The following is a 26,917-nucleotide window of genomic DNA, read 5'->3' as shown; positions in this document are numbered from 1 at the left end:
ACAAAATGTTTAAATCTGTTGAAAGATCTCCACCATTTTTATTTCCTCATAAGTTGACCTGCCCACAGTGTTTTTCCTCCCTTTAACATTCCTTTGTCTCATAACTGTGTCCTTGGTCTTTCTCTCTCTCTCTCTCTTTGTGTGAGGATGAGGAGGAGTGTGTGTGTGTGGGAGAGGAGGAAATCCCCCAAAATCGAGACTCAAGCCTTCAGACACCAACCTCAGGGGATCCTCTCTGACTTGTGCTGACACGAAGCTCCGGGGCCGCTCTGATTGACAGCGCTGTCGGCCAATGGGAAAAAGAAACCGCACATAGCCCCCCCGACGGCACCAGGGCTGAGAGCCAATGGGAAGCAAGGGGGGGAGGGAATTTTCCCAACCGGGAGAAAAAGTTGGAAGTGAAGTTTGGACTTGAAAGAGAGATAAAATTCCCTTCGGTGCGGTGACGCGAGAAGGGAGATCATAAGAAGTGACCTCACGGTGTGTGCAACAAGAGAACAGGCGGAAGTTAGTTTTTTATTGGCAAGGTGGTAGTTTGTTGTAACTATTTTAAGGGTGTTGAACATTTCCACCCGGTGGGCCATGGCGAGCTTCAATGGCAGAGACGAGTCGGGAGAGGAGGTTGATGGCGGAGCAGCGATGGGCCCTGGTAAGTGCTTCAAAAAGTCTGCAAGTGTGAAAGATCTTCGCTGTCTGGACTTCTCGGATGGGTTGCCCCTTTTAGAAGCTCTTAACCCTTCCCCTCCCCCTCTGTCATAGAATGATTCAGCACGGAAGGAGACCATTCGGCCCATTGTCCCCTACCCCCTTGCCGTTCAACCACCTTTCAAATCTTTCCTCCCATCGTGTGTTTATCAAATCCCCCTTTGAAAGTCATTATTAAATGTGCTTCCACCACCCTTTCGGGCAAGGCATTCCACATCATAACAATTTGCTCCTTAAACAGACTTGAACTTCTGAGGTTGTCTCCAAGTGTCTGCAGTGGGGCCAGTGATGGGGAACTGGTGGCATGGAAGTACTCAGGCAATGGAGCTGGTAAAGACGAGCTTAGAGACTAGACCGTGCTGATGATTCATATTAGACTTGAAACGTTAACTCTGTTTCTCTCTCCACAGATACTGCCAGACCTGAGTTTTTCTGGCATTTTCTGCTTTTATTAAAGACTAGCCTATCTCAAAGGGGAAGGAAGGAGGGAAGACAACCTTTGAAGAGAAAGGCAGGCTAAATAACTAGCACTGGCTTGATGGGCCTAATGGCCTTCTGTACTGTAGGACTCTAAATTGCTGGTGAAATAGGTAGAGGGCTATGTGGTGGCAAGTGAAAGCAAAGGGATTTTAGCAAATGCATCGTAACCAGGGCATCCTGAGCAAAGACTTCTATTCCTTCTCTGCACAATTACCTTTGCAGTCGCACAATGGTCTGTCCTCAGCCCGGCCCTCCTTGTCACCTAAATATTGCTCCTTGGCAATCCTAACTCATCTTGCCTGTTGCTGAAAATTGCATTTGTGCCTTTTTCACTTCCAGACTTGACTATTCAATGTTCTGCTGACCAGTTTCCCATCCTGCCCCTCCATAAACTTAAGCTCATCATTATGTCTGCTGTCTATGTTGCGTCGTGTCCCACTCATCCATTACCCGTTTACTCACTGATCTTCAATTGGCTTCCAGTCCCCGAAGGCTTCAAATTTCAAATTCTCAAATAGCGTTGAGAAAAGAAAGTAACATTCAGTCACCAATGACTCTGCAATTCAGTCTCAGTCTGGATCTTGTGCTCCTCATCCCGGTTGCATTTTTACTGCCCTCTTTTAAAAAAAAATTCATTCACGGGGTTTGGGCTTTGCTGGCTGGGCCAGCATATATTGCTCATCCCTAGTTGCCCTTGAGAAGGTGGTGGTGAGCTGCCTTCTTGAACCGCTGCAGTTTTGACCAGCCCCAATGGTGTCCTTTACTTTCCTTTATCTCTGAACTCCACTTCACTCTGCTTATGCATGCTGACCCAATGAGGAAAGATGTGTAAACATTCTTGATCTCCCAGCTCTGCGCTTCCTTCTCTCTCAGTAGAAAATCAACATAACTGTATGTTTTGTAAGCTGGAATTTCTTCAGTGCTCTTTATGTCCCACAAACTGGTGTGATTATTCAACATTTTGAGAATGTTGGATTCCTGTGATAAATTAATTCAGGACCTTTAGTTTTCAGTCTGGGTTCTGGCTTGCTGATGGCATCAAGACCGTACTGGTCAAAGTCACCAACTATATCTTAAGTAACTATAACATACTATTCTTCCTTTTGTTCTTGCAATGTTTGACACAGTTAATCATAGTGTAAAGCATAAAAACTTGTTTTCTTAACAAAATCAAGACATCGGCCACAATCTGAGACACTTGAGAGGGTCCCTGATTGAGGCCATTTGTTCCTGATTTTGTAGGATGTGTTCCTGATTGCAGCTATCAAAAGGGAAGCTGCCACCTTGTAGGGAGCCACTAGCCATGCAATTGGTGGTGGATCCGGGGTCAGAGGATAGCTGTGATGGTATCAGTTAGACCACCCTGATAGATAGCGCTGCATGACTATTAGTAACCACTTTCCATTGTTTTCTCCAAATAATTCATCTAGGACTAGGACATTGTATGCATTGACTCAACTGGAGGTCTCTTTGTCAAGAGAAAGATAGATGGGGATATATGTGGTGTCACCACCTGCTTCAGGTAGTCTTGGGTATTGTCATTGAGGATGACATTGGATTTCTCTGCAACCTTTTCCATTTGTCTCAAGTCCTTCTAGATGGCCACTTGTCCCTCCATGTAGGTGTGATTTTCATCGAGCATCATAACCAGGGCATCCTGAGCAAAGACTTCTATTCCTTCTCTGCACAATTACCTTTGCAGTCGCACAATGGTCTGTCCTCAGCCCGGCCCTCCTTGTCACCTAAATATTGCTCCTTGGCAACATCACCTGCAGACTTGGGTCAGGTTTCACATGAACAATGGTGCTGCCCAGCTTTATCTTTTTGCCATATCTCTTAATCTCTCTAGGGACTGTTTGTCCACTATTCAGTCTTGGATGAGCAACAGTTTGTTTGAGGAAAATATTGAGAAGACAGCCATCAGTGGTCCTTGCCACAAACATCATACTCTTGCAACTAATTCTGTTCTCTTCCCTGTCAGTTTCTCAGACTGTTTGTAACCTTAGTATCCTATTCAACCCTGAGTTAAGCTTCAGATTCCATGTGCCTACTCCCACTTCTAATATGATCCACTTGCAATCCTAACTCATCTTGCCTGTTGCTGAAAATTGCATTTGTGCCTTTTTCACTTCCAGACTTGACTATTCAATGTTCTCCTGACCAGTTTCCCATCCTGCCCCTCCATAAACTTAAGCTCATCATCATGTCTGCTGTCTATGTTGCGTCGTGTTCCACTCATCCATTATCCTTTTGCTCACTGATCTTCAATTGGCTTCCAGTCCCCGAAGGCTTCAAATTTCAAATTCTCATCCTCATGTCTGTGATCTCCTCCAGCCTGACAACTTCTCAAAACTCCCCATTCCTCTGATGTTGTCTTTCGGTGCATCTCTCCCCATTCTTTTGTACGAATGTTGGTGGATGCACTTTCTGCCATCTTGTCACAACAACGCAAGTCCACATTCTGCACTCTTCCTAAATATCTTTGCCTCTTCACCTCTCTCTCCTTTCAGATCCACTTTAAAATCCATCCCTTTGAACAAGCTTTTAGTCACTGTCCTAATCTCACTTTTGTTAGCTCCATTACTACCTGGTTATGCTGAGGTGAAGTACTTTGAGATGCATTTAAAGCAGCTTTAATATAAAAAAGCAAGTTGTTAAAGTAAATGGTATATGACATTACATATATAGTTGAACACAGTTGAAATCTCAACAGATTGCACATAGCACTGGGAAATAGACATGGTTTTCAGGCCACCATCCATGCATTTCTTAATGGGTGTTGCTGGCTTAATGTTGCTAATTCCGGTTGGAGGTATTCTTGGAATCAAATGGTGATCTGACCACAATGTGATTAAATGCTATTTGATCACATGTAGTTGAATTTTTCTTTGTAAAGGTAAGGATCCCTGTCATTGACTATCTGTGTTCTCTCTTGTAACCCCATTTCACCCTCTTCCCTCACGGAGTCCTGTTATATTCCTCCTTTTCAAATACCGATCACATTCCCTTTTAAATTGTTTTAGTCTCCACCTCAAATTCATGTGGTAAAGCATCCCATGATCTAGTAGTCCTCAGTTCAAGACCCTTCCTCCCCACCCCTCTCCCCATTCAATTCTTCCAATGAGAATCCTCAGACTCGATCCCCTCATTCCCCCATTCACACACTGGTTACAGTCTTTTACTGCTTAACCAGAGTAAAGTTCCCAGCTCTCACTCACACTTCTACTGGTTGGCCCTCCCTTGGTCCTACTCCCACTCACTACTTTGCTGCTGCTCCTGGCTCTAAAGATAATGCAGCCCCCATAACCAACTAATTACCACATTCCTTATTCCTGCCCCCATTGTCCAGGCTCCCTCTCTCCCACAGACTCCCCTTTCTCCCACAGACTCCCCTCTCCCCAGTTTCCCACTTCCCTGACCTTCATTCACCAGACTCTATCCCCATTCTCAGGCCTGACACGAGTGGCTGTCCATGCTCTCTCTCTTTTCACCTTGCCCCCATGACATTTCTCTTTCTCACCATTCTTCAGTATTCCTCTGCAGTGAGAAATGTATTGTTTTTTAATCCAAATTGGCAATCAAAATATCTATCTATTGAGTTTATAATTAATTTTGATGTGTATATTTTTTTCAGATTCGATAAACAGGACTCTAAATAGACAATCTGGAGCTCTCTTGCGTAGGTTCGTAATTACCTCAACTTTACATTCAGCTTCTATGTATCTTTGATAAGTCAGTTGATAAAACAATATTACACTTAAAAATGTTGCTCCTCTCCATATTCTACTGGAAGCCTTAAAATGCATCATATTACAGCAAAAAGAATTGCATTTTAGTGGAGCAGTCCATATAATTGAAATCTCTTTCCAGCTTAAACCATCGAAAAAGTACTTTTTAAAAAATTCATTTATGGATATGGGTGTCACTAGCTAGGCCAGCATTTATTGCCCATCCCTAATTGCCCTTGAGAAGGTGGTGGTGAACTGCCTTCTTGAACTGCTGCAATCCCTGTGGTGTGAGTACTGCCACAGTGTTGTTAGGGAGGGACTTCCAGGATTTTGACCCAGCAACAGTGAAGGAATGGCGATATATTTCCAAGTCAGGATGGTGAGTGACTTAGAGGGCAATTTCCAGGTGTTCCCATGGATCTGCTACCCTTGTCCTTCGAGATGGTAGTGGTCGTGGGTTTGGAAAGTGCTGTCTAAGGAGCCTTGGTGAGTTGCTGCAGTGCATCTTGTAGATGGTACACACCGCTGCCACTGTGTGTTGGTGGTGGTGGTTGATGGTGAATGTTGGTGGATAGGGAGCCAGTTAAGTGGGCGGCTTTATCCTGGATGGTGTCAAGATTCTTGAGTGGTTTTGGAGCTGCACTCATCCAGGCAAGTGGAGAATATTTGATCACACTCCTGACTTATACCTTGTAGATGGTGGACAGACTATGGGGAGTCAGGAAGTGAGTTAATCATCACAGGATTCCCTGCCTCTGACCTGCTTTTGTAGCCACAGTCCAGTTCAGTTTCTGGTCAATGGCAACCCCAAGGATGTTGTTAATGGGGGATTCAGCGATGGTAATACTGTTGAATGTCAAAAGGCGATGGCTAGGTTTTCTCTTGTTGGAGATGGTCATCGTTTGACACTTGTGTGGTGCAAATGTTACTTGCCACTTGTCACAAGCCTGCATATTGTCCAAATCTTGCTGCATTTGGACATGGGCTGCTTCAGTATCCAAAGAGTCACGAATGATGCTGAACATTGTGCAATCATTAGCGAATATCCCTATTTCTGACCTTATGATGGAAGGAAAGTCATTGATGAAGCAGCTGAAGGTGGTTGGGCTGAGGACACTACCCTGAGGAACTCCTGCAGTGATGTCCTGGAATTCAGATGATTGACCTCTAGCAACCATAACCATTGTGTGCTAGGTATGACTCTAACCAGCGGAGAGTTTCCCCCTAATTCCCATTGACTCCATTTTTGCTAGGGCTCCTTGATGCCACACCTGGTCAAATGCTGCCTTGATGTCAAGAGCAGTCATTCTCACCTCACCTCTGAAGTTCAACTTTTTTGTCCGTGTTTGAACTAAGGCTGTAATGAAGTTAGAAGCTGAGTGCCCCTGGCGGAACCCACTCTGAGCATCACTGAGCAGGTTATTGCTAAGCAAGTGCAGCTCGATACCACTGTTGTTGACCCTTTCCATTACTTTACTGATCATTGAGAGTGGACCGATGGGGTGGCAATTGGCTGCATTGGATTTGTCCTGCTTTTTTGTACAGAGCACACCCGAGCAATTTTGCAACTGGGGAGACGGTGGTGTAGTGGTAACGTCACTGGACTGGTAATTCAGAGGCGAGGGTTCAAATACTACCACATCAACAGGTGGAATTTAAATTCAGTCAATAATCTGGAATTGTAAAGCTAGTGTCAGTAATGGTAACCATGAAACATTGTTGATGGTTGTAAGAACTCATCTGGTTCACTAATGTCCTTAAGGGAAGGAGATCTGTTGTTCCTATCTGGTCTGGTCTACATGTTACTCCAGACCCACAGCAGTGTTGTTGACTCTGAACTTCCCCCTGAAACGGCCAAGCAAGCCACATAGTTGAAGGGTAATTAGGGATGGGACCCACATCCCATGAAAGAAAAAGAGGAAAAAAAATCCACATTGCAGGGTAGATGCCAATGTTCTAGCTGTACTGGGACAGTTTGGTTCGGAGCGCCACAAGTTCTGGAGCATATGTCTTCAGTACTATTGCCGGAATATCGTCAGGAACATAATCTTCGCAATATCTGGTGCCTTTGGCTGTTTATTGATATCACGTAGAGTGAATTGAATTGGCTGAAGACTGGCATCTGTGATTTTGGGGACCTCGGGAGGAGTCTGAGTTGGATCATCCACTTGGATGAAGATTATTTCATTTAAAATGCCCTTAACATGTTGGGCAACTTAGCTGCATCAAAGACTTGCATCTTTTTCATGATCTTAGGACATGCCAAAGTGCTTTATAGTCAATGAAGTACTTTTGAACCGTAGTTACTATAATGTAGAAAATAACACAAAGCATGTACTAATCATTCAAAAATGTATGTGCTGTAAGCCAAGACTTTACATTATTGAAAAAAAATACAATGGATTGATATGGATGGATACATTTGAATCAGTGGATTTTAGAATGATCTCTGTCAATTTTTTTTTTGTAATTGTGGTGCAGATTTATATTGGAGACAATACATGAAGAAGATCCGCAAGCCCAACTCAGCCCTGAGGATCTTGGTGGTTCCAGGAAAGAGATTGATGACCCTACAATCAAGGAAATATGCAAGAGTTTGAAGAAAATTGGGGATGAGCTGAACAGAAATGCTGAATTACAGCAGTATGTAACTGGGCAACATAGATGTGTCGCTGTACATTAACTGGTTTAGCAATTATTATTAGTAATTTCATTGGAGTCTTCCAGTAGCACCAATGCTAGAATGCTGGAGTTTAGGGTTGAGAATCTCCTTTCCAAATTATCAACTTTAATTTATGTTTGTACCCTGCTACCTCCCAATGTATGAATTGATTTGGCTCTGACAGTACCACCTTGTGGTGTGCCTTCTGTTCTAAAGCAGAGTCATATTGGACTGGAAATGTTAACTCTGTTTCTCTCTCCGCAGACGCTGCCAGACATGTTGAGTTTTTCCAGCACTTTCTGTTTTTATTTCAGATCTCCAACATCTGCAGTATTTTGCTTTTATTAAATCCCCTTGTGGTGTGCCTCTTCTGGCCAGCATCCAACCTTGCACCCTGTGTAAGCTTCAGCATATCCAAAACCCTGCTACTCATATTTTACCTTGCACCAAGGGCTGAATCTTACCTATGCTGGGTGGGCTGGGTGGGAGCGGGCGGGGGCGGGTGCAGAGCCAATCGCCGCCTGCGATCGGCTGTGTGCCGCCATTTTATGTGGGCAGGCCAGTTAAGGCCCGCCCAGCGTAGTGCGCGTTCCGTAGTGCTGAGTGCTACCTTTGCGGGCGGGCAGAGGAGACAGAGTCGGGGCCTGCGCATGTGAAAGAGCGCAGCAAACTCCCTGAGGCATGGAGTTGCTTCGGAGATTAAGTTCATGATTAAACTTTTGAATAAAGGAAGTAAAAAAAATTACTTAAACGTCCCATCATGTGACATGTTTGTGAATGTTGCAAAATTTAATTATTTATTTTATGAAACCTTCAGGAAACCTCATCCCGCCCGTGGATGAGGTTTCCTGAAAAATGCCAACGCCGCTTGGGCTCTTCGCCTGCCCGCCAACCTTAAAGTTGAATGGGCAGCGTGGTTAGCTATTTTAATTCTTTTTTCATGGCCTTAATAGGCCGATGACAGTTCGGCGGGCACGCTGCTGCCTCTGGTGTGCGCTGTGCGCCTGCCAAACGCAATGTCGGAATGACGCGCGATGGCGTTGAGACGAACGCCCGACTTCACCTCGCGTCATTTTATGCATCGGTGTGTTGGGCCGCCCCCCCCCCCCACGCAGACAGCAATATTCTGGTCCAAGTCTCATTCACCCATCACTCCTCTATTCACTGACCTACCTTGGCATAAATTCTTATCTGTATTTTAAATCGCTCCGTGGCTTCACCCCTCCTTATCTCTGCAACTTCTTTCAGCCCTACAACCCTCGAGTTTTCTTGTTTTCCTCCGGTTCTGACCTCTTGTACTATTTAATTTCAATTGCTCCACCATTGGTGCCAATGTCTTCAGTAGTCTATTGAATAGTCAATAGTCTCGGCCCTGTTTTGACTGTCACAGCTTGCTTGCATTCAGCTATTTGGGTTAATTACCAGAGGGCATTTATGGAATTTTAATTCCAACACTGCTACATACTTTCAGGAAAGCAGACAAAGAAAATGGATTATTGTTAATCTTAGTTCAGCCGTGTGAGCATGGACTACTATCACCTTCAAATGTTAGACTACAGGAAAAAAACCCATTTTGCATTTACTATTTTTTAAATAAAAGGTATTAAATTTTGTACTGCAGATGGTTAAAATTGTCGTTATTTGCTGTTTTCTGCTGACAGCGTAATCGAGAACGTACCTCTTGAAAACATCCGAGATATATTATACAAAGTGGCTGAAGGGATATTAGTTGCTGATGGCTTGAACTGGGGACGAATTGTAACCTTCCTCTATTTTGCAGGCAAGCTTGTTTCTAAGGTAAGGTGAAATATCTACATTATTATGTAAAATGAACAATAGTATGTGTAACATATCCGAGTTTGTAGGTTACAATCAAATCATTCATTTCATTCTCTTTCTGTGCCCTGCAATGTTCACATTGTCTAACACTAATAAAGATTATATGTAAGAGTGTAAAATAAGGCCAAATGGAATCACTTTTGAAGCAAACTGGGTTTCATTGCATCATTTATTATTTAAGGAATTATGAAAATAAATATGAATGAATAAATTGTTTTTTTTTTAATTTTGAGATGCATGCCTCCAATTTGAATAAACTGAGTGGCATTCAGTTGCGAAAATAATTTAAAGTGATCCTTCCCCTCCCCACCCCCACCCCACCATGCCTAATGAGTTAATTCAACTGTACAGTCCAGAAAGTTCTGTCACAACACAGTCTATTGGTATGATAAATCAGTTGACTGTGAGTCCATTAGCAGTTGTGATTCTACAATTGACCTTAACTGTCCATAATATAATGGTCATTATCAATTTTTTTCTGTTGCAAAGTGTGCTGTGGGAAGCAATTTTAACCCACCGCCTGGCAAGCACCAAGTGCGTTCCATGTTACAAAAGCTGAGCCAAGACATCCTACCCACTGCTATTTTAAATAAGCCCTTTTTAATTTTAGGTGAGGCTTTGACTCGATCAAGTGGGAGTCTCATTTATGTGCGTTCACTGGTATCTGATGATATCATTAGTCCCCTGATGACATTTTAATGGCCAAGCACTCAGTAAAACCTGGCTAAGAAGAAGAGGAGAAGGCTATTAAAGGATAGCTTTTGACTTGCTTTAATTTGGGCCAGGAAAACCAGATAGAATGGGGGCAGTGGCTTCGGGCCCCACAGCTAGTTTTTATCTGAGCTTCTTTCCACCTCAGCATGGGTCTCAGACTAATGGTGCTGGGCAGATTGGCTGCTTGTCTCGCCTCCCTCCCATCTGAAACCCACTCTTATTTAGAATTGCTTTGTAAACATCATGTAGGAAGAGAATCATATTTGGCAATGACACTGCACATAGTTATACTGCCAGCAATCTGTAGCTGTGCTTGTGAATCATAAGATAGAGTACTAGAGAGCTGCAGCACTGAGCTGTATCCCAGCAAAATTCTGCATCTTCAGCAGAGGGGGGGAAGAGGGAAAATTGGGTGATGGCTTTCCTCATCTGTTGTTTTTCGGTAACTTTACCATCCTTTTACAGGCACTGAAAAAATTGAGAGCAATGATTCAACCCATAATCAATTGGTCTTTAGATTTGATTCAAACCCGTGTTATTCCATGGATTCAGCAACAAGGTGGATGGGTAAGTTAAAGCTTTTTTATTCTTTCATGAGATGTGGGCATCACTGGCAAGGCCAGCATTTGTTGCCCATCCTTAATTGCCCTTAGACTGAGTGGCTTGCCAGACTATTGCAGAGGGCATTTAAGAGTCAACCACATTTCTGTGGGTCCGGAGTCGCATGTAGGCCAGACCAGGTAAGGATGGCAGATTTCCTTCCCTAAAGGACATTAGTGAACCAGATGGGTTTTTATAACAATTATTGATAGTTGCCATGGTCACCATTACTAATATTAGCTTTTTATTCCAGATTAATTAATTGAATTCAAATTCCACCATCTTCCATGGTAGGATTTGAACTCGTGTCTCCAGAGCATTAGCTTGGATTACTAGACCAGTGGCAATACCACTATGCTACCGCCTCCCCCTTTCGTCCTACCGCACCTCCCCACCCCAAAGTGTTGATGGTTGCGTGAAAATGGAGCAAAACTATAGAAGGGCTTCAATAAGGAACCATGGAAGCATAGGTGTTTACAAGCTCTTTAGGTGGGAAGGTAGTCATTTGATTCCTTATATATGTGGCAGCTCTTTGCCAGAGCAATGCAGAGTTCCACCAGCCTTATATTTCCCAGTACTTAAAGTATTCATCCATTGCTCTCTTTAAAAAGGTACAAATGTTTCTGTCTCAACTAATTCCTTCGCCAAGAATGCAAACTTTTTTTTTGTCAGCTGTGGCTCAGTTAGTAACGCTCTCGACTCTGAATTGTAAGATTCAAGGTTCACGTCCCATTCAAGGACTTGAACTCAAAAATCAAGGAACAGATTTTCATGGAATCAGGATATCTCTGGAGGCATTTATAAATGATGGGTGGGACTCGATTCTGGGATCCCTGCCCTTGTCCCTGGCATGGCAATTTTTGAAAGCGTGGGATAAGGGTGCTGAGCCCACACCCTGCATCCCAACTTGTCTGCCTCCATTGCGGGGCTAGGCATCTCCTAGACCCCTGCAGTTTTCATGGAGCTGGGCTAGCCTCTCTATAACTCGTGGTTCGTGGCTCCTCACAGGAGTCATGAGTCATTGTCTAGATTTGGGAACATTCGGAAAGATAATTTCAAAAGGTCTTATCCATGTCCCCCCCCCCCCCAACCATTCTCCTTGAGCCCTCATACCCTCCCAGCTAACTCAATGCCAACTTGTGCCCTCGCCACTTTCCATGGCCTCTCATACTCTCCATGCCAATTCATATCCCCCAGCCACTCCCCATAGCCCCACATACTCTCCTTGTCAGCTCTGTGCCAATGCATGCCCTCATGCCTATTCGCCCAGTATGCACTATGTACATAACCACTGAGCCATATTAATAACAATCGCAAGTATGTTTAACCGCTGAGGAGGAAAAAACACCAATTCAGAAATAGTCTTTGAAAAACAACTGCTGTTCCTACAACCCTGTCAAAGTGTGAATCAGAAAGACCACTAAATTTATCAGTAACGGAGGCTTCAACCACTTCATGCCTCTTAACCTTGTTCAAAAAAAAATTGAGGCATTGACAAAAACGTAACAGAAAGAACAACTTATTATAACCACATAAAAATGTCAATGAAGCAAATTATCAATTTACTTCACCTGTCAAAACAGATTCTTGCTGAGTTAATGCTTTTATTGGTCTGGGTTCTCAGCCAATGAGGACAGGGTTTCTGTGCTTCTGTTCTCTGGGCTGGGGGGCATGAGTTGGCATTGAGTTAGCACACAGGGTACGAGGGCCCATGGAGTGTGGGTGAGGTGATGTGAGGGATAGAGTGCCTATCTGTTCTTATAATAAGTGGAACAAAATCCCAGAGAAGTGAGGTGGGCCTTCTAACCAGCCTATCCCCTTGGCCACGTAGGATCTGCTTCCAAGATCAGCAGACCCAACTCTATCCAGCACCTGCTCCCCACCCCAGGAGTGAAAATTATGTGTGACTATGGCGCTTTAAAACGAGGCAGGTCTGCCGAGTTCGGAAGTTGCCTGACTCGAGCTAACCACTTCGGTAGCGAAAATCTGACCCTAAGGCTGACACTCAGTGCAGTAGTGAAGGAGTCTGCATTGTCAGAGGTGCCATGTTTCAGATGAGATGTTGAAGGCCTGCTTAGCTGGATGAACAAAATCCCATTGTACTTTTGAAGAAGTGCAGAGGAGTATTCCCTGGTGTCCTGGCCAATATTTATCCCTCAATTAACAGCACAAAAAACAGATTATCTGTTCATTAACACATTGCTGTTTATTGCTAAAAAATACGTGTTTTTCTGTTGAAGCCTTTTGCCTTGCACTCATCATGACAATTAGTAAGAATACCAAACGTAAAGGGACCAACTGTTTATCTTGTATGAGAAGAGAGTGCTGATTGGCTGGCAAGTGGACTCTGATTGGTAGAGATGTTGCCATGAAGAATGCACAGGTGATGATGACTGACAGTTTCCTGCCAAGCATTGTTTGAAATTTAAATTTAAATCAGACATTGCCCTGAGGAATGAACCAGTAAATGGCTGTTACTTATTTTGTTGAGCTGAAATGGTCGCAATGTGTGTACATGTTCTTTCGGTCTGCAAAGAACAGAGTCTTGTGTATTAAGATATGTAGTTTCCAGTACGTGCAAATGCACCACACTGCGAGCCCAACTAAGCATAATTCTTAGCACACTGAGGATTATTTAGCAAATGTTGTCCAATCCAATTGTGGAATCGCACCTATTGTTGGACACTGTGTTTTGAGTTTTGCAAGTACGGGCTGGGTGGGTAAGCACCTTCCAAACCCACAACAACTACCATCGAGAAGGACAAGGACAGCAGACACATGGGAACACTGCCACCTGGAAGTTCCCCTCCAAGCTACTTAACATTCTGATTTGGAAATGTATTGCAGTTCCTTCACTGTCGCTGGGTCAAAATCCTGGAACTCCCTCCCTAACAGCACTGTTGGTGTACCTACATCACATGGATTGCAGCAGTTCAAGAAGGCAGTTCACCACCACCTTCTCAAGGGCAGTTAGGGATGGGCAATAAATGCTGGCCTAGCCAGCGACGTCCACATCCCATGAATGAATTAAAAAAAAAAGCTCTGTATCTTGCCTGTCGCAAATAGCGGAAGGGCCGTGTTGTTTGATATGACCCACCAGTCTTTGGGATGTATGATCATTGCATTCTCCATGGCAACACCTCTGCCAATCAGAGTCCACTTACCAGCCAATCAGCACTCTTTTCTCATACAGTATAAATTGTTGTTCCTTTTACATTTGGTAACCTTGTGAATTGTCCTGATGAGTGCAAGATGAAAAGCTTCGACAAAAAAAGCCTTTTTTTTTCAGCAATACTCAAGCTCTCTACTACCAAATGACATGTTGCAGTTTGTGGGAGCTTATGTGCGCAAATTGGCTGTCGTGTTTTTGACATTACAAAAGTGGCTACATTTCAAAAGTACTATCCTTTGCTTAACATTGCAGTTGTGTTTCTGAAAAGTGCAACTTTAAATGAAATGTTAAGCGAATCAGATTTTCCCAACCAATGTAAAGGCTGTAGCAGGAAAGAAAATTAAAATATTATATCATCAGGAAAGAAAATTAAAACATTATATCCTGCAGTTTGAAATACTGTACGTTCCTAAGTTCCTGTATTTGTAATAACTTCTAAAATAAAATAAATTAAAAAATAGAAAAGAAAAATGATAACTCTTTCTACTTAACTCCTGCTCCTCAACCCTCCTGATCCCCACCTCTCATTCTTGCTTGCCGCTTCCCTCTCCTAAATCCTCACTGTGAGCGAGGGCTCTGGAGGAGAGTGGTGAGAGGGAGGAAGTGAGCAAGGGGAGAAGGTGGAGCTGCGAGCAGGAGGGTTGGTGAGCAGGAGAGGCTGCTCGAAAATGGTGCCTATTGGGTCACACAACGCTACTTCAGCCGTAGCGCAAAAATATGCTACAATGGTAATCCCAATGCTAAGTGTGCACACTGGCCCAATTATACACATGACATTAAAGGGGAGCAACTTTAGATGGGGACTTACCGTAATTGGTTGTAAAGCGCTTTGAGACACCTAAGCGTGAAAAGTGCAATATAAATGCAAGTCTTTTGTAAGCTTTCACTTCCTTCAGTATTTTAAATTGATGACTCCCATCTAGAAGAAACAATATTTTCCTCTATAATAAAAACAAAAAAACTGCGGATGCTGGAAATCCAAAACAAAAACAGAATTACCTGGAAAAACTTAGCAGGTCTGGCAGCATCGGCGGAGAAGAAAAGAGTTGACGTCTCGAGTCCTCATGACCCTTCGACAGAACTTGAGTTCGAGTCCAAGAAAGAGTTGAAATATAATATTTTCCTCTACTGCTTTCGAAGATCCTTTGGCTGTAATATATTAAATATCTACGTATAGTGCGCACTTCTTCTGTAAGTGTCACACTTGTGATATTTAATGTTTTCTCAGTTAAAGTTTGCTGCTGACTCCTGTTTTGATAAGCAATGTCAAGGGAGATCTCATGGAATATTTAAAAAGCTAATTTAAAGTGTTTCTGAGCCAACAATGTTCCTCAAGTTTTCAATCATATTTGAAGTTTTCCAACACTGGCAACAGCCTCGCAACTTTATAGTGTAAGCTTTCTGTGTTAGGGTACTGCAATCAGTTCTCGATGCTGCACCTCTCGAAAGATCCATTGGCCTTGGATAGGGTGCACCAGGGTGATACCTGAGCCAAACGGAAGGGCTGCCTAGATAATGTTATATTCCTTTTCAGTATAGGCGATTTAAGGGGTGATCTAATGAACATGGTTAAGATGATTAAAGAAGTCAATTGGAAAGATATAGAGAAGCGATTTCCTCTGGTGGAGGAATTCAGAAAAAAGGCGCATTGCCTTAAAATTAGAGCTGGGCCCTTCAGGAGTTATGTCAGAAAAGTCTTCCCCACTCAAAAGTTAGTGGAACTCCAGAATTCTCCTCTACCAAAAAAACTCTTGAATCTGGAGGTCAGTTGAAAATTACAAAAACTAAGCTTGATAGACTTTATTGTTGGTGAAGGCATTAAGAGTTAAGGAACCAAGGAGGATGGATGGAGTTAAGATACAAACTGGTCACGATCTAATTGAATGGTAGAAACAGGCTTACAGGGCTGAATGGATTACTGCTGTTCCTGCATTCTACAGTTTTACTGACCTTGTTCTATAATGAGATACCCTGGAACTACAGAAGGTACTTTACCTATAGCCTAACACATGATTTTTCTACAGATTTATCCTTGCCTTTTTATTCTGTACGCCTTGCCCCTACTTATAAAACCCATGTTTTTATAACAACTCAATTAGAGGAACAAGGGTGCAGGTTGCCCGCTTGGGAAGATGCTGATTTGGACCTATCTAGATATATGGGATAGGGCAGGAAAATGAAATTGAGGTAGAAGATCAGATATGAGCTTATTGAATAGTTGAGCAGGTTTGGCAGGCAATATTGTCCACTCCTGCTCCTATTTCTTAAGTCCTATGATTCTTGCCCTGAAAGAATGCTAATTTTGGACTGTCTGTCAACAACATCAACTTGCATTTATGTCCAGACACAATCTGACAAAGCCGTATAAGGAGGTGCATAGGATAAGTGATCAAAAGCTTGGTCAAAGAGTGAGGTTTAAAGGAGCATCTTAAGGGAAGAGAGGGAGGGGGGAGATGTTTAAGGAGGGAATAACAGAGTTTGCGGCCTAAGCAGCCGAAGATACAATGCCAGTGGCGGAACATTGAAAATCGCAAGTGCGAAGATATCAGAATTGGAGGGGGTAGAGATAGGGCGGTTGTAGATCTGGACAAGGTTACAGTGATAGGGAGGAGTGAGACCACAGAGGGACCTCTGAGAGAAATTTAGCATCTTTGTAAAGGAAAATCTGGACTATGGATCAACTCAGACTGCTCGTGTGTGTATAATTTCACAACCAGAGGCCTCATAGGTGGTTATGGGCCAAGCCTTTCAGCTGGGAACCGTAAAGGCGTAAAGAGCATTATTCAAGAAATCTATTAATAAAGAATTGTATTTTCTCTTGTTTTGTATATTCATTTTTGTATATCCATTTGGCATATTTTTAAATTTTACCTTTAACCAATCCATATATATTCTGCAACATTTATCTGATTGCTTTGGCATTAAGTTCTGGGTTGATAATTAATTCATTGGTTGTTTTACTTTTTTTCTTTTAGGAGATGATCTTTTCTTACTTTGGAACTCCCACATGGCAGACTTTTGCAGTCTTTTCTGCGGGCCTAGTTACTGGCATTTTGGCGATAATGAGATTGACCTAACAACACTGTTCCTTACGTTTGGCTATTCACTTTCGATATGCAGACTGCAATCCAATGGTTTATTCTCCAATTCTCTTGCACCTGAAGCTACGGGAATCCTCTGTACAGATCTGTCATACTTGAAATAGTGGGATTGCTAATAATGAACTTTTGAATTGTTGGACAGTTTTATATTTATCCTTATTACTTGATTTTAATTTTTACATACTTTTTTAGAATTAGTTTTTTTTTGGTTTGAAGTGGATACTTTTTCCAACCAGCTGACTTATTTTAAAACTTGCAGCAAATGTGCCTGATAAAGCACTGGCTAATAATATAGCAAGTGTTAATAATGAACTTTTTAATACTGGTGCCAAAAAACTTAGGATAAAACTGTTGGTTTGACATCTGAAGAAGCTAAGTTATCTTAAAAACCAGTTAGATTTATTTTACCTTTTTAAGGTCCTTGTCTTACTATTTTTGACATTACAGCAGGCAATTTAAAATAAAAACTGTTGCTGGCCTTGAACTGGCCACAATCAGAATCAGGAACATAGCATTCAACTTAATGCCATTCAGCCCCTGGCATCTGTTCTGCTATTAAGTTGTGTCATGGCTCATCTATATCTTGACTGCATGGTTCCATGACCCTTAATACTCTTGCTTAACAAAAATCCATCAGTCTCAGTTTTGAAGTCTTTATTCAGCCCCGAGCCTCACAAATTTTTATAGGAGTCGGTTTCAGATTTACACTACTCCTTGTAGAAGAAATGCTTTGTTTTTTGCATCACTTCAGAATGGTCTGGCTCTAATTTTAAGGTCATGCTGCTTTGTTTTGGATTCTCTCACCTGAGGTAACTTTCAATCGATCTACCCTAGCGAATCCTTTAGCCATTTTAAGCACCTCAGTTAGATCACCCCTTAAGTTTCCATGCTGAAAGGAGCACAAGCCAAGCCTGTGCAATATAACTTCATAATTTTAGCTCTCTATCATTCTGGTGAATCTGACCTCCATCCTCTTTCAAGGCCACTGTGCCCTTCCTGCAGTGCAGTGTCACAAACAGAATGCAGTACTCTGAATAATAGCTTTAATATTGTTAAAGTTACTTCTACCCCTTTGTATTCCATCCCCCTTGAGATAATGATTAGCGTTATGTTTTGCCTTTTTACTTCACTCCATACATGTGCTGAAGCTCTGCCAGGCATTTCACTCCATTGTGCTGCAGCTTGGACACCTCTTTGCATCACTGTTGAAAGGACCTGGAGCAATAGATGTTTGTAGCAAACTTTGTGTCATTTGTGATATATTTGAAATGCATATATTCTAAGTCAGAAGGTTGTGGTTCACTGCACGTTTACATGTTCGAATTTATTTCATACTGTGAAGGAGCTACAATTTGAATTATGTTAGTGCATTGATTTAAGTAATTGTTAAAGTATCCTTTTCCGTATTTGAATTCATTAACGTATATTGTGATAATGTAACATTATATGTCAACAAATTTAGGGCACAGCAATAACTTTATTTATATAGCTCCTTTAATGTCAAACATCCCAAGCCGTTTCACAGGAGTGTTATGAAACAAAATATGACACTGAACCATTTAAGGAGATGCTAGGTCAGATGATCAAATGTTTGGTCAAAGAGGTAGGTTTTAAGATGTGCCTTAAAGGATGAAAACAGGACAGGGAGAGAGAAAGAAATGTAGGGAGCTTAGGAGCTCAGCAAACGAAGGTTTGCCACCAATGATGGAGCTATCAAAATTGGAGATGCTCTCTTAAGAGGACAGAATTACTTGAGTGCAGATATTTCGGAGGGTTGTGTCACTAGAAGAGATTACAGAGATAGGAAGGGGTGAGGCCATGGAGGGATTTGAAATCAATGCTGGGAATTTCGAGATAAAGACATCACTTGACTGGGAGCCAAAGTAGGTTAGCGAGCACAAGGTGATAGGGGAATGGGCTTGGTGCATGGGCAGCAGAGTTTTAAAAGATCTCATTACCTTCGGCTAATTGTTAAAATGCTGCCATTAGTTGAATAAAGGATTTAGATTGGGTTCCCACAGTGACATATTTTATTTTGAGGAACTGACTGAACAACTTTTAACTCCAATGTGAGAAAAAATGAGGATGGTGGTGGATGTTCGCTGTTCAGAGGCAAAGAGCTAGATTTTCCCATGCGTTTCGGGACCCTGACATGGAGATCCCAAAGGCAGTAGCAGAATAGGGATGGAAGGGAAACACGTCCAAAGCCCCATTCACTGGCTTTTTCACCTCCATGGTTCCATCCTTGGGGCACAGAGCCACTGGCTGGTCCCCTGCACTTCAGATGTCAGCCTGTCTCGGTTGAGGTGGCATTTCTGCACACGTGGTTGGGTTGGTGGACGACTACTCTGGACGTTTGGTAAAATATCAAGTTTATGGAACGTAGAATGTGGGAGACCAACCTGGTGCATTGGAACAGTCAAGTTTAGAGGTAACAAATGCATGAATGAGGTTTTTCAGCAGCAAATGAGCTGAGATTGGAGTGAAATTGGGCAGTGCTACGGACAGGGGAGAGAGGCAAACTCCTTTATTTTTATCACTGTCTGTCCATAGGCAGAGGTGTTATAATTTTTGAATAGGTTTTGGCATGTTTCTCAAAGCCTCTGTGAAGTCAATTTTAGTCAACTCTCTTTAGGGTTACATATGAAGCATTGTTTATTCATACATTCAAACCTGGGGGATGGTCATCACAACTACATACATACACGGACAAGAAGGAGCTAGGAAAGAAGAGTTTTACAATTAGGAATAATTTAAAACAAAAAGAACCAAAGATATGGATATTAATTCATGTGAATGTCAAGAGTCCAGTGAGGGTCCCTTCATGTAGGAATTCAATTTCAGGGGGGTTCAGTTACTTGAAAGCAGGAGTTGCAGAATTCCTTTAAAGTTGGTGATGACTCAGCAAAATTAGTTCGGTAACCAGAGACTCAGTCCATTCTGCAGGTGATGGCAGAAATCTTACTAGGAACTAGGCTTCGAGGAGTTTTAGACTTGAGGCAGGCTTGTTGTCAGCCTGGACTCCTGCTTTGGTGTTGACAGGCTGGATGTTAACAGCGGACTGTCTTGGGAGTCCAGGAATGTAACATTAAAATTTTCCAAAAGCCAAAGTGAGCTTTGGTTATGTGGGGTTGCCCATTGATGAGTCAGTTTCAGGGTACTAATTAGTTTCTGTGCCCCTGGTCAAAATATATTGCTCACCTAAGGAGATAGATGGTGGTTATTAATGCCTCTGTAAGTATAAAGAGTTTTCATTGCTCTCTCTTTGTTATAGGTCCAGGCTGGGGAGACAGACCGCCTGCTGCTCCCATGTTTCATTGATTATAATGGGTCCATGCAATGATAGGTGTGAGATTCCACAAGGATGAGGCTTGAGGTTACCGTTGGAAGTTTCCAGAACAGTAGTCAACTTGCAAATCATGTGATCTGTAGCAGCCATGTTTTTTGGTCCAGCAAAGCCCATTTTTAAATGAGCAGAAGTGAGGTTTGATTGAAGCAGTTTATGATCATTTTCATATCTTATGGACATGACAGCAGTGTTACAGAGGTGGAAATAGTCTTAGTGATGGCATGAATATGTGTCGGAAACTTATCTCATGATCAAATATGAGACCAAGCTTGTCAACAAACTGGCTTAATCAGATTGTTGCAAGGGAGAGGGATGGCAATGGTAATTAGGCAAAACAGTTCGGGGTGAAGACTGAAAACTATGGTTTCAGTCTTTATGATATTTAATTGGAGGAAATTTCTGCTCCATCCAGTTTTGCATGTCGGATAAGGAATCTTAATTTGACAACCAGGTAGGAGTCAAGAGAGGTGGTGGTGAGATAGAGCTGGGTGTTATCAGCGTACATGTGATAGCTAGACCTGTGCTTTCAACTGATGTTGCTGTGGGACAGCATGTAGATGAGACTCCTGCAGCTACCTCGACTACAGCTCCTCACACTCCACTTCCTGTAAGGACTCCATCCCATTCTCTCAGTTCCTTTGCCTCCATCGCATCTGTTCCGCCGATGCCACTTTCCAAAACAGTTTTTCTGACATGTCTTCCTTCTTCCTTAACCGAGGTTTTCCACCGATGGTGGTTGACGTGTCCAGCCCATCTCCGGCGCATCCGCCCTCACACCATCCTCTCCCTCCCAGAACCATGATAAGGTCCCCCTTGTCCTCACTTATCACCCCACTGGCCTCTGTATTCAAAGGATCATCCTCCGCCACTTCTGCCAACTCCAGCATGATGCCACTGCCAAACACATCTTCCCTTCACACCCCTGCCGGCATTCCGTAGGGATCGTTCCCTCCGGGACACCCTGGTCCACTCCTCCATCACCTCAAACCCCTGCAACCACAGAAGGTGCAACACCTGCCCCTTTACTTGCCCCCTCCTCACCGTCCAAGGGCCCAAACACTCCATTCAAGTGAAGCAGCACTTCACTTGCACTTACCTCAATTTAGTCTACTGCATTTGCTGCTCCCAGTGCGGTTTCCTCTACATTGGAGAGACTAAACGCAGACTGGGTGACCGCTTTGCGGAACACCTTCGGTCTGTTTGCAAGCATGACCCAGGCCTCCCTGTCGCTTGCCATTTCAACACTCCACCCTACTCTCATGCCCACATGTCCGTCCTTGGCCTGCTGCAATGTTCCAGTGAAGCTCAATGCAAACTGGAGGAGCAGCACCTCATCTTCCAATTAGGCACTCTACAGCCTTCCGGACTTAACATTGAGTTCAACAGCTTCAGATCATGAACTCTCTCGTCCATTCCCACCCCCTTTCAGAAACACTTTTTTCTAATAATAATGATATTTTTTTAAATATATTTTTCTTTTTCCACCTATTTCTATTATTTTTAAATGTATTTTCATCCATTGTTTTATCTCCACCTTTTAGCCTATTTTGATCCCTTCCCCCCACCCCACCCCCACTAGGGCTATCTGTCACTTGCTCATCCTGCTTTCTATCCTTAATGTCACCGTCAGCACATCCTTTAGCTAATATCATCGCCATCAACATCCCTTTGTCCTTTTGTCTTGGACATCTTTGGCAATCTCTCCTTTGCCTCCACCTATCACTGGCCCTCTATCCAGCACCACCTTTCCCGCCCCCTTAAACGGCTTATATTTCACCTCATTTCTATTTCTCTTCAATTCTGAAGAAGAGACATATGGATTCGAAACGTCAACTCTCTCTTCCTCTCCACAGATGCTGTCAGACCTGCTGAGTTTTTCCAGCTATTTTTGTTTATGTTTCAGATTTCCAGCATCTGCAGTATTTTGCTTTTATCTATGGTTCCCCTCACCTTTCTTTTTGCCCCTGCTCCGCCAATACAGCGAATCTTTGACTTTGTCTTCTGATTACTCAATGGATTTACCTCACCTCAAACTATCTCTGCAAACATCACAAACCTTATGACCCACCACATACCCTACAGTTTTTAAACTAGCTTCTACACAACAATCCTGTCCTATGGAACTTATTTTCTCTTATCTTGACCCTATTTATTTCTCCCCTCATCCACCTACCTCTGCAACTCGCCTGACACTGTCTGCCACTTTAACCAGTCCAAGCCTTGACCCTAAATATCTGTCTTTCACGGAGGAGGGACCTTCATTCCCCTGACACCTCTGCCCCATCTTCTGGTGGTGGAGAGAGTGAATGTTTGTGGATGGGATGCCAATCAAATGGACTGCTTTGTTCTGGATGGTGTCAAGCTTCTTGAGTGTTGTTGGAGCTGCATTCATCCAGGCAAGTGGAGAGTATTCCATGACACTCCTGACTTGTGCCTTGTAGATAGTGGACAGGCTTTGGACCCATAACATTCTATAGTTGTGGCATAACCTTGAAATTATCACTATAACATTCCATGGACCACATTGGCTAGATTTTTCCAACCTTGTGGAGATGAGATTTGGAACTGGAGGGCCAGGATAATAGTGGGGATCAGCATCAGGATGGATTGCCAATGAATTCCTACTTCCGGGGATCTTTCCCAAAGGCTGTGAACCAACTAGTTCAATTAAGGCCCCACTTTGGGGGGGGCCTTTTTGACTCGACCATGGCATTTTACTGATGTCAGAATGCCTACCCTTGCCCTCAATTTGAGGAGTGATCACCACCACAATCAAAACAGCCTCCCAGCAGCAGTCCAGGGGACCATCGGAGTCGGAGGCTCAGTGCCCCAAGGATGGGGCCAAGGGGGAGAAAGGCCACAGCCCCATCATTGATTTGGGTTGTGGAAGTGTTTCCCCTCCATGCCGATGCCCCTACTGCTTCTGGGCCCACCATTTGATCCTAATGTCAGTGTCCCAAAGCCTGTGGGGAAAATTCAGTCCTTTGTCTCTCAACAGTGACTCAAGCAGTCTCCACCCACCATCATCCTCATTTGTTCTTGCATTGAACAACTTTTAGCTCCAGTCACTTCCTCAAAATAAAAGGTGTTGCTGTGGGAACCCACATCTAAATCTTCTATTTAAGAGGTTTTTAAAACAATTAACTGAAGGTGATGAGTGCCCGCTTAAAGAGGTACCACGAGTAAACCGTAATCAAAAAATCAAAAACGTCAATGAAACTTAACAGATCAAGTTTATAATTACATTCCCAGGGGTAGTGATGCATTCAGCCCCTCCAGTCGCAGAAGGCCTCATATCTACCAGCTGACACCACCTGCTATATCTCATAGAATCATTGAATGGTTATAACACAGAAGGAGGCAATTGGACCCATCATATCTGTGCTGGCTCTCCGCACCTAGTTCTATTCTTCCTGCCTTCTTTCTGTAGCCTTGCAATTTTTTTTTTCCCTCCGGGTAATTATCCAACTCTCTTTTGAAGGCCTTGCTTGAATCTGCCTCCAACACACACTCAGGCAGGGCATTCCAGATCCTAACTACTTGCTGTGTAAAGAAAAGTGTATTTCTCAAGTTAATTTGCCAATCACTTCAACTTGGTGTCCTCTGGTTCTCTATCCTTCCACCAATGGCAACAGTTTCTTCTTATTTACTCTGTAGATACACCCAGGTGTTGATGTAGTTGTGGAAGAGAGGCAGGCATTTGGATCAAAATCCTGGAGCTCCCTTCCCAACAGCACTGTGGGTGTGCCTACACCAGATGGACCACAGCAGTTCAAGAAGGTTGCTCACCACCACCTTCTCGTGGGTAATTATGGATGGCCAATATATGCTGGCCCAGCTAGCGATGGCCACAGCCCATGAAAGAATTTTAAAATCTGCCGCTGCCTGGACATGTTGATGGCTAGCTTGGCCAGACCTAGGAGCGTCCTAGAAGGACATCCTCCAATCTGCCTGCTCTCCTCTGCACTGAGTGGCCAAAAGTCAGGAGTGTGGGATTGAAGTGCAGCCAAAGTTTGAGGAACAGCTACCTCAGTGAAACAGGGACTGCAACCCCTCACACTCCAGATGCACATGAAAGACTGACTCCTTCAGGCCTGAAGTTAAACTAAAGGTGGCCAGGGAATCTGTGAATCGACTTAAATATTTATTGCATCAGACTGCCCTATGCAACACTTTTCATATCAAATCCCCAATATAAAAAGTGAGGAATCCTGCATAAAGAGCCTCCTACTGGGGAATCCTCCTCCAGAGGGGAGGATGGAATGCCATGGCATGTCCAGACGACAGACAAGGGTAAGGAAGTAGAGGGCATTCGGGAACAGCCCAAATAGGGAACCCCTCCACGCAGAGTAAAATGCCATGGATGCAATTTCTGAGATCTCAAATAGTGAGTGTCAGCTGCTGAAGAGATTTTGGAACCTGGCACTTGGAAACAGCACTGGAAGTTTCTGATTGCTCAGGCGAAAGCCCCTGTGTGAGCACGCCATGTGTTTGAGTGACCTCAAAACACCAAATGGAGTCAGGGCCAGTGCCACTTTAAGCATCTTAATTGCTTTAGTCATGAGCAGGACACCAGCCAAAGACTATGCCATTGCCAGGGCCTCTGGCTAAATCCAGCTCACCTGTCAGCCATCTGGTACTTCCCAGACTCTGGTTACCTTACCAACAGAGATCTCTTCTCTGTCAGTCACAGAAGGTGTGGATTCCTGAGCAACAGCCCAACATGTGTTCTTGATTTTTTGTAAGATATGTTGAACACATTTTGTTCTTAGTCCTACCCCTATTCCTTTCCCCAGCTCCTCCTTCCAGTACATAAGTGACTATGTTGATGATGCTTCCCATTCTTGCCATAAGCTGAAGAATTTTATTATTTTTTCTTCTAACATCCAACTCTTCACAAGGTTCATGTTTTTATTCATTCATGGGATGTGAGTGTCACAAGAAGGACAACATTTGTTGCCCATCTCTAATTGCCCTTGAGAAGGCGTGGTGAGCCGCCTTCTTGAATTGCTGCAGTCCTTGTGTTGAAGGTACTCTGATGGTTTGCTTAGGGAGAGAGTTGAAGGATGTTGACCAGCCGCGATGATGGAAAGGAAATATATTTCCCAGTCAGGATGGTGTATGACATGGAAGGGAGCATGAAGCTGTTGATATTTCCATGCACTTGTTGTCTTTATCCTCCTAGATGGTAGAGGTTGTGGATTTGGGAGGTGCAGTCAAAGAAGCTTTTGTGAGTTGCTGCAGTGCATCTTATATTTGGTACATTCTGTTAACACTGTGTGTTGGTGGTGGAAGCAATGACTATTTAAGCTAGTGGATGGGTGCCAATCAAGCGGGCTGCTTTGTCCTGCATGGTGTTGAGCTTCTTGAGCATTATTGGAGCTACGCTCATCCAGGCAAGTGGGGAGTATTCCATCACACACCTGACTTGTGCCTTAGAGATGGTGGAAAAATTTTTGAACCAGGAGATTAATAACTTGCTACAGAATACCCATGTTTTGATCTCTTGTAGCCACAATACTTATTTCGCTGTTCCAGTTCAGTTTCTGGTCACCTCCAGGATGTTGATGTTGAGGGATTAGATAATAGTAATATAGTTGAATGTCAGAGGGAGGTAGTTAGACTCTCATTAGGGATGGTCATTGATTGGTCATTGCAGTATCATAGCATGAATGTTACTTGCCATTTATCTGTGCAAGCTTAATGTTGTCCAGCCTGTGCTGCTTTTGGGCATGGACTGCTTCTGTACCTGAGAAGTTGTGCATGGAACTAAGCAATGTACAATCATCTGTGAACATAGAGGGAAGATTATTGATGAAGCAGTTGAAGAACATTTGGGCCTAGGACACTGCCCTGAGGAATGCCTGCAGCGATGTCCTGCAGCTGAGATGATTGGCTTCCAACAACCACAACCATCTTTTTTTGTGCTAGGTATTCTCCAGCCAGTAAAGAGGTTTTGCCCTGATTCCCATTAGCTTCAGTTTTACTAGGGCACCTTGATGTCAAGGGAAGGCACTCTCACCTCACCTCTGGAATTCATGTTTGGACCAAGGCTGTAATGAGGTCTGGAGCTGAGTGGAAAGGAAGAATGATTCATCGAATGCTGAGGCTGGTGAATAAGTGGATGGTGAGCTGGAAAGTGGGAGGAAGTAGAAGGGCTGAATGGAAATAGAACTGGCACAGCTAAAGACCTTATTTACTCAGTGAAGATGAATCCTCAGCTGAGGAAAAGGAGGATCTTCCAGAACTTTAATGAGGAAGGTGACATTGACAGAGCAGATTGGACAGAGATGAGAAACTGGAGTGGACTCTTTACAGCAAGCAAAGTGGGAAGAGGTATAATCAAGGCAGCCATGGAAAGTAGTTATCAGTGGACATTCAGTTTTTGAGTAAAGGTCTTAAAAAAGAAGAGGGATATGGAGAAGCAATGGAGCAATCTAGAGCATTAACAATAAGTGGCTGACGGTATGACTGTCAATTGTAGGGGAACATCAAGATGTCAGTTAGAGGAAAGGAGTTAGGGAGAGGGATTGTTGTAAGACTGGTTATATTGTAAGTTTGGAAAGA

At 43.3% G+C, this 26,917-nt stretch overlaps 1 protein-coding gene across 1 annotated transcript; it reads left to right on the top strand.

Moving 5' to 3' along the window:
- The first annotated feature begins 223 nt into the window (after positions 1-223).
- zgc:153993 (uncharacterized protein LOC767645 homolog) lies at positions 224-19,012 on the top strand. The gene is made up of 6 exons (XM_041198367.1): positions 224-649; positions 4,820-4,868; positions 7,395-7,556; positions 9,237-9,372; positions 10,594-10,695; positions 16,876-19,012. Exons 1-6 carry the CDS (start codon positions 583-585, stop codon positions 16,975-16,977), a joined length of 618 nt encoding a protein of 205 aa, XP_041054301.1. The 5' UTR covers positions 224-582; the 3' UTR covers positions 16,978-19,012.
- The last annotated feature ends 7,905 nt before the right edge of the window (positions 19,013-26,917 follow it).

The sequence above is a fragment of the Carcharodon carcharias genome, chromosome 10 (genome assembly GCF_017639515.1).
Source record: "Carcharodon carcharias isolate sCarCar2 chromosome 10, sCarCar2.pri, whole genome shotgun sequence".
In the NCBI taxonomy this organism is placed as follows: domain Eukaryota; kingdom Metazoa; phylum Chordata; class Chondrichthyes; order Lamniformes; family Lamnidae; genus Carcharodon; species Carcharodon carcharias.
Note: the sequence above shows the minus strand (reverse complement) of the source record. Positions and strands in the feature narration are given on the sequence as shown.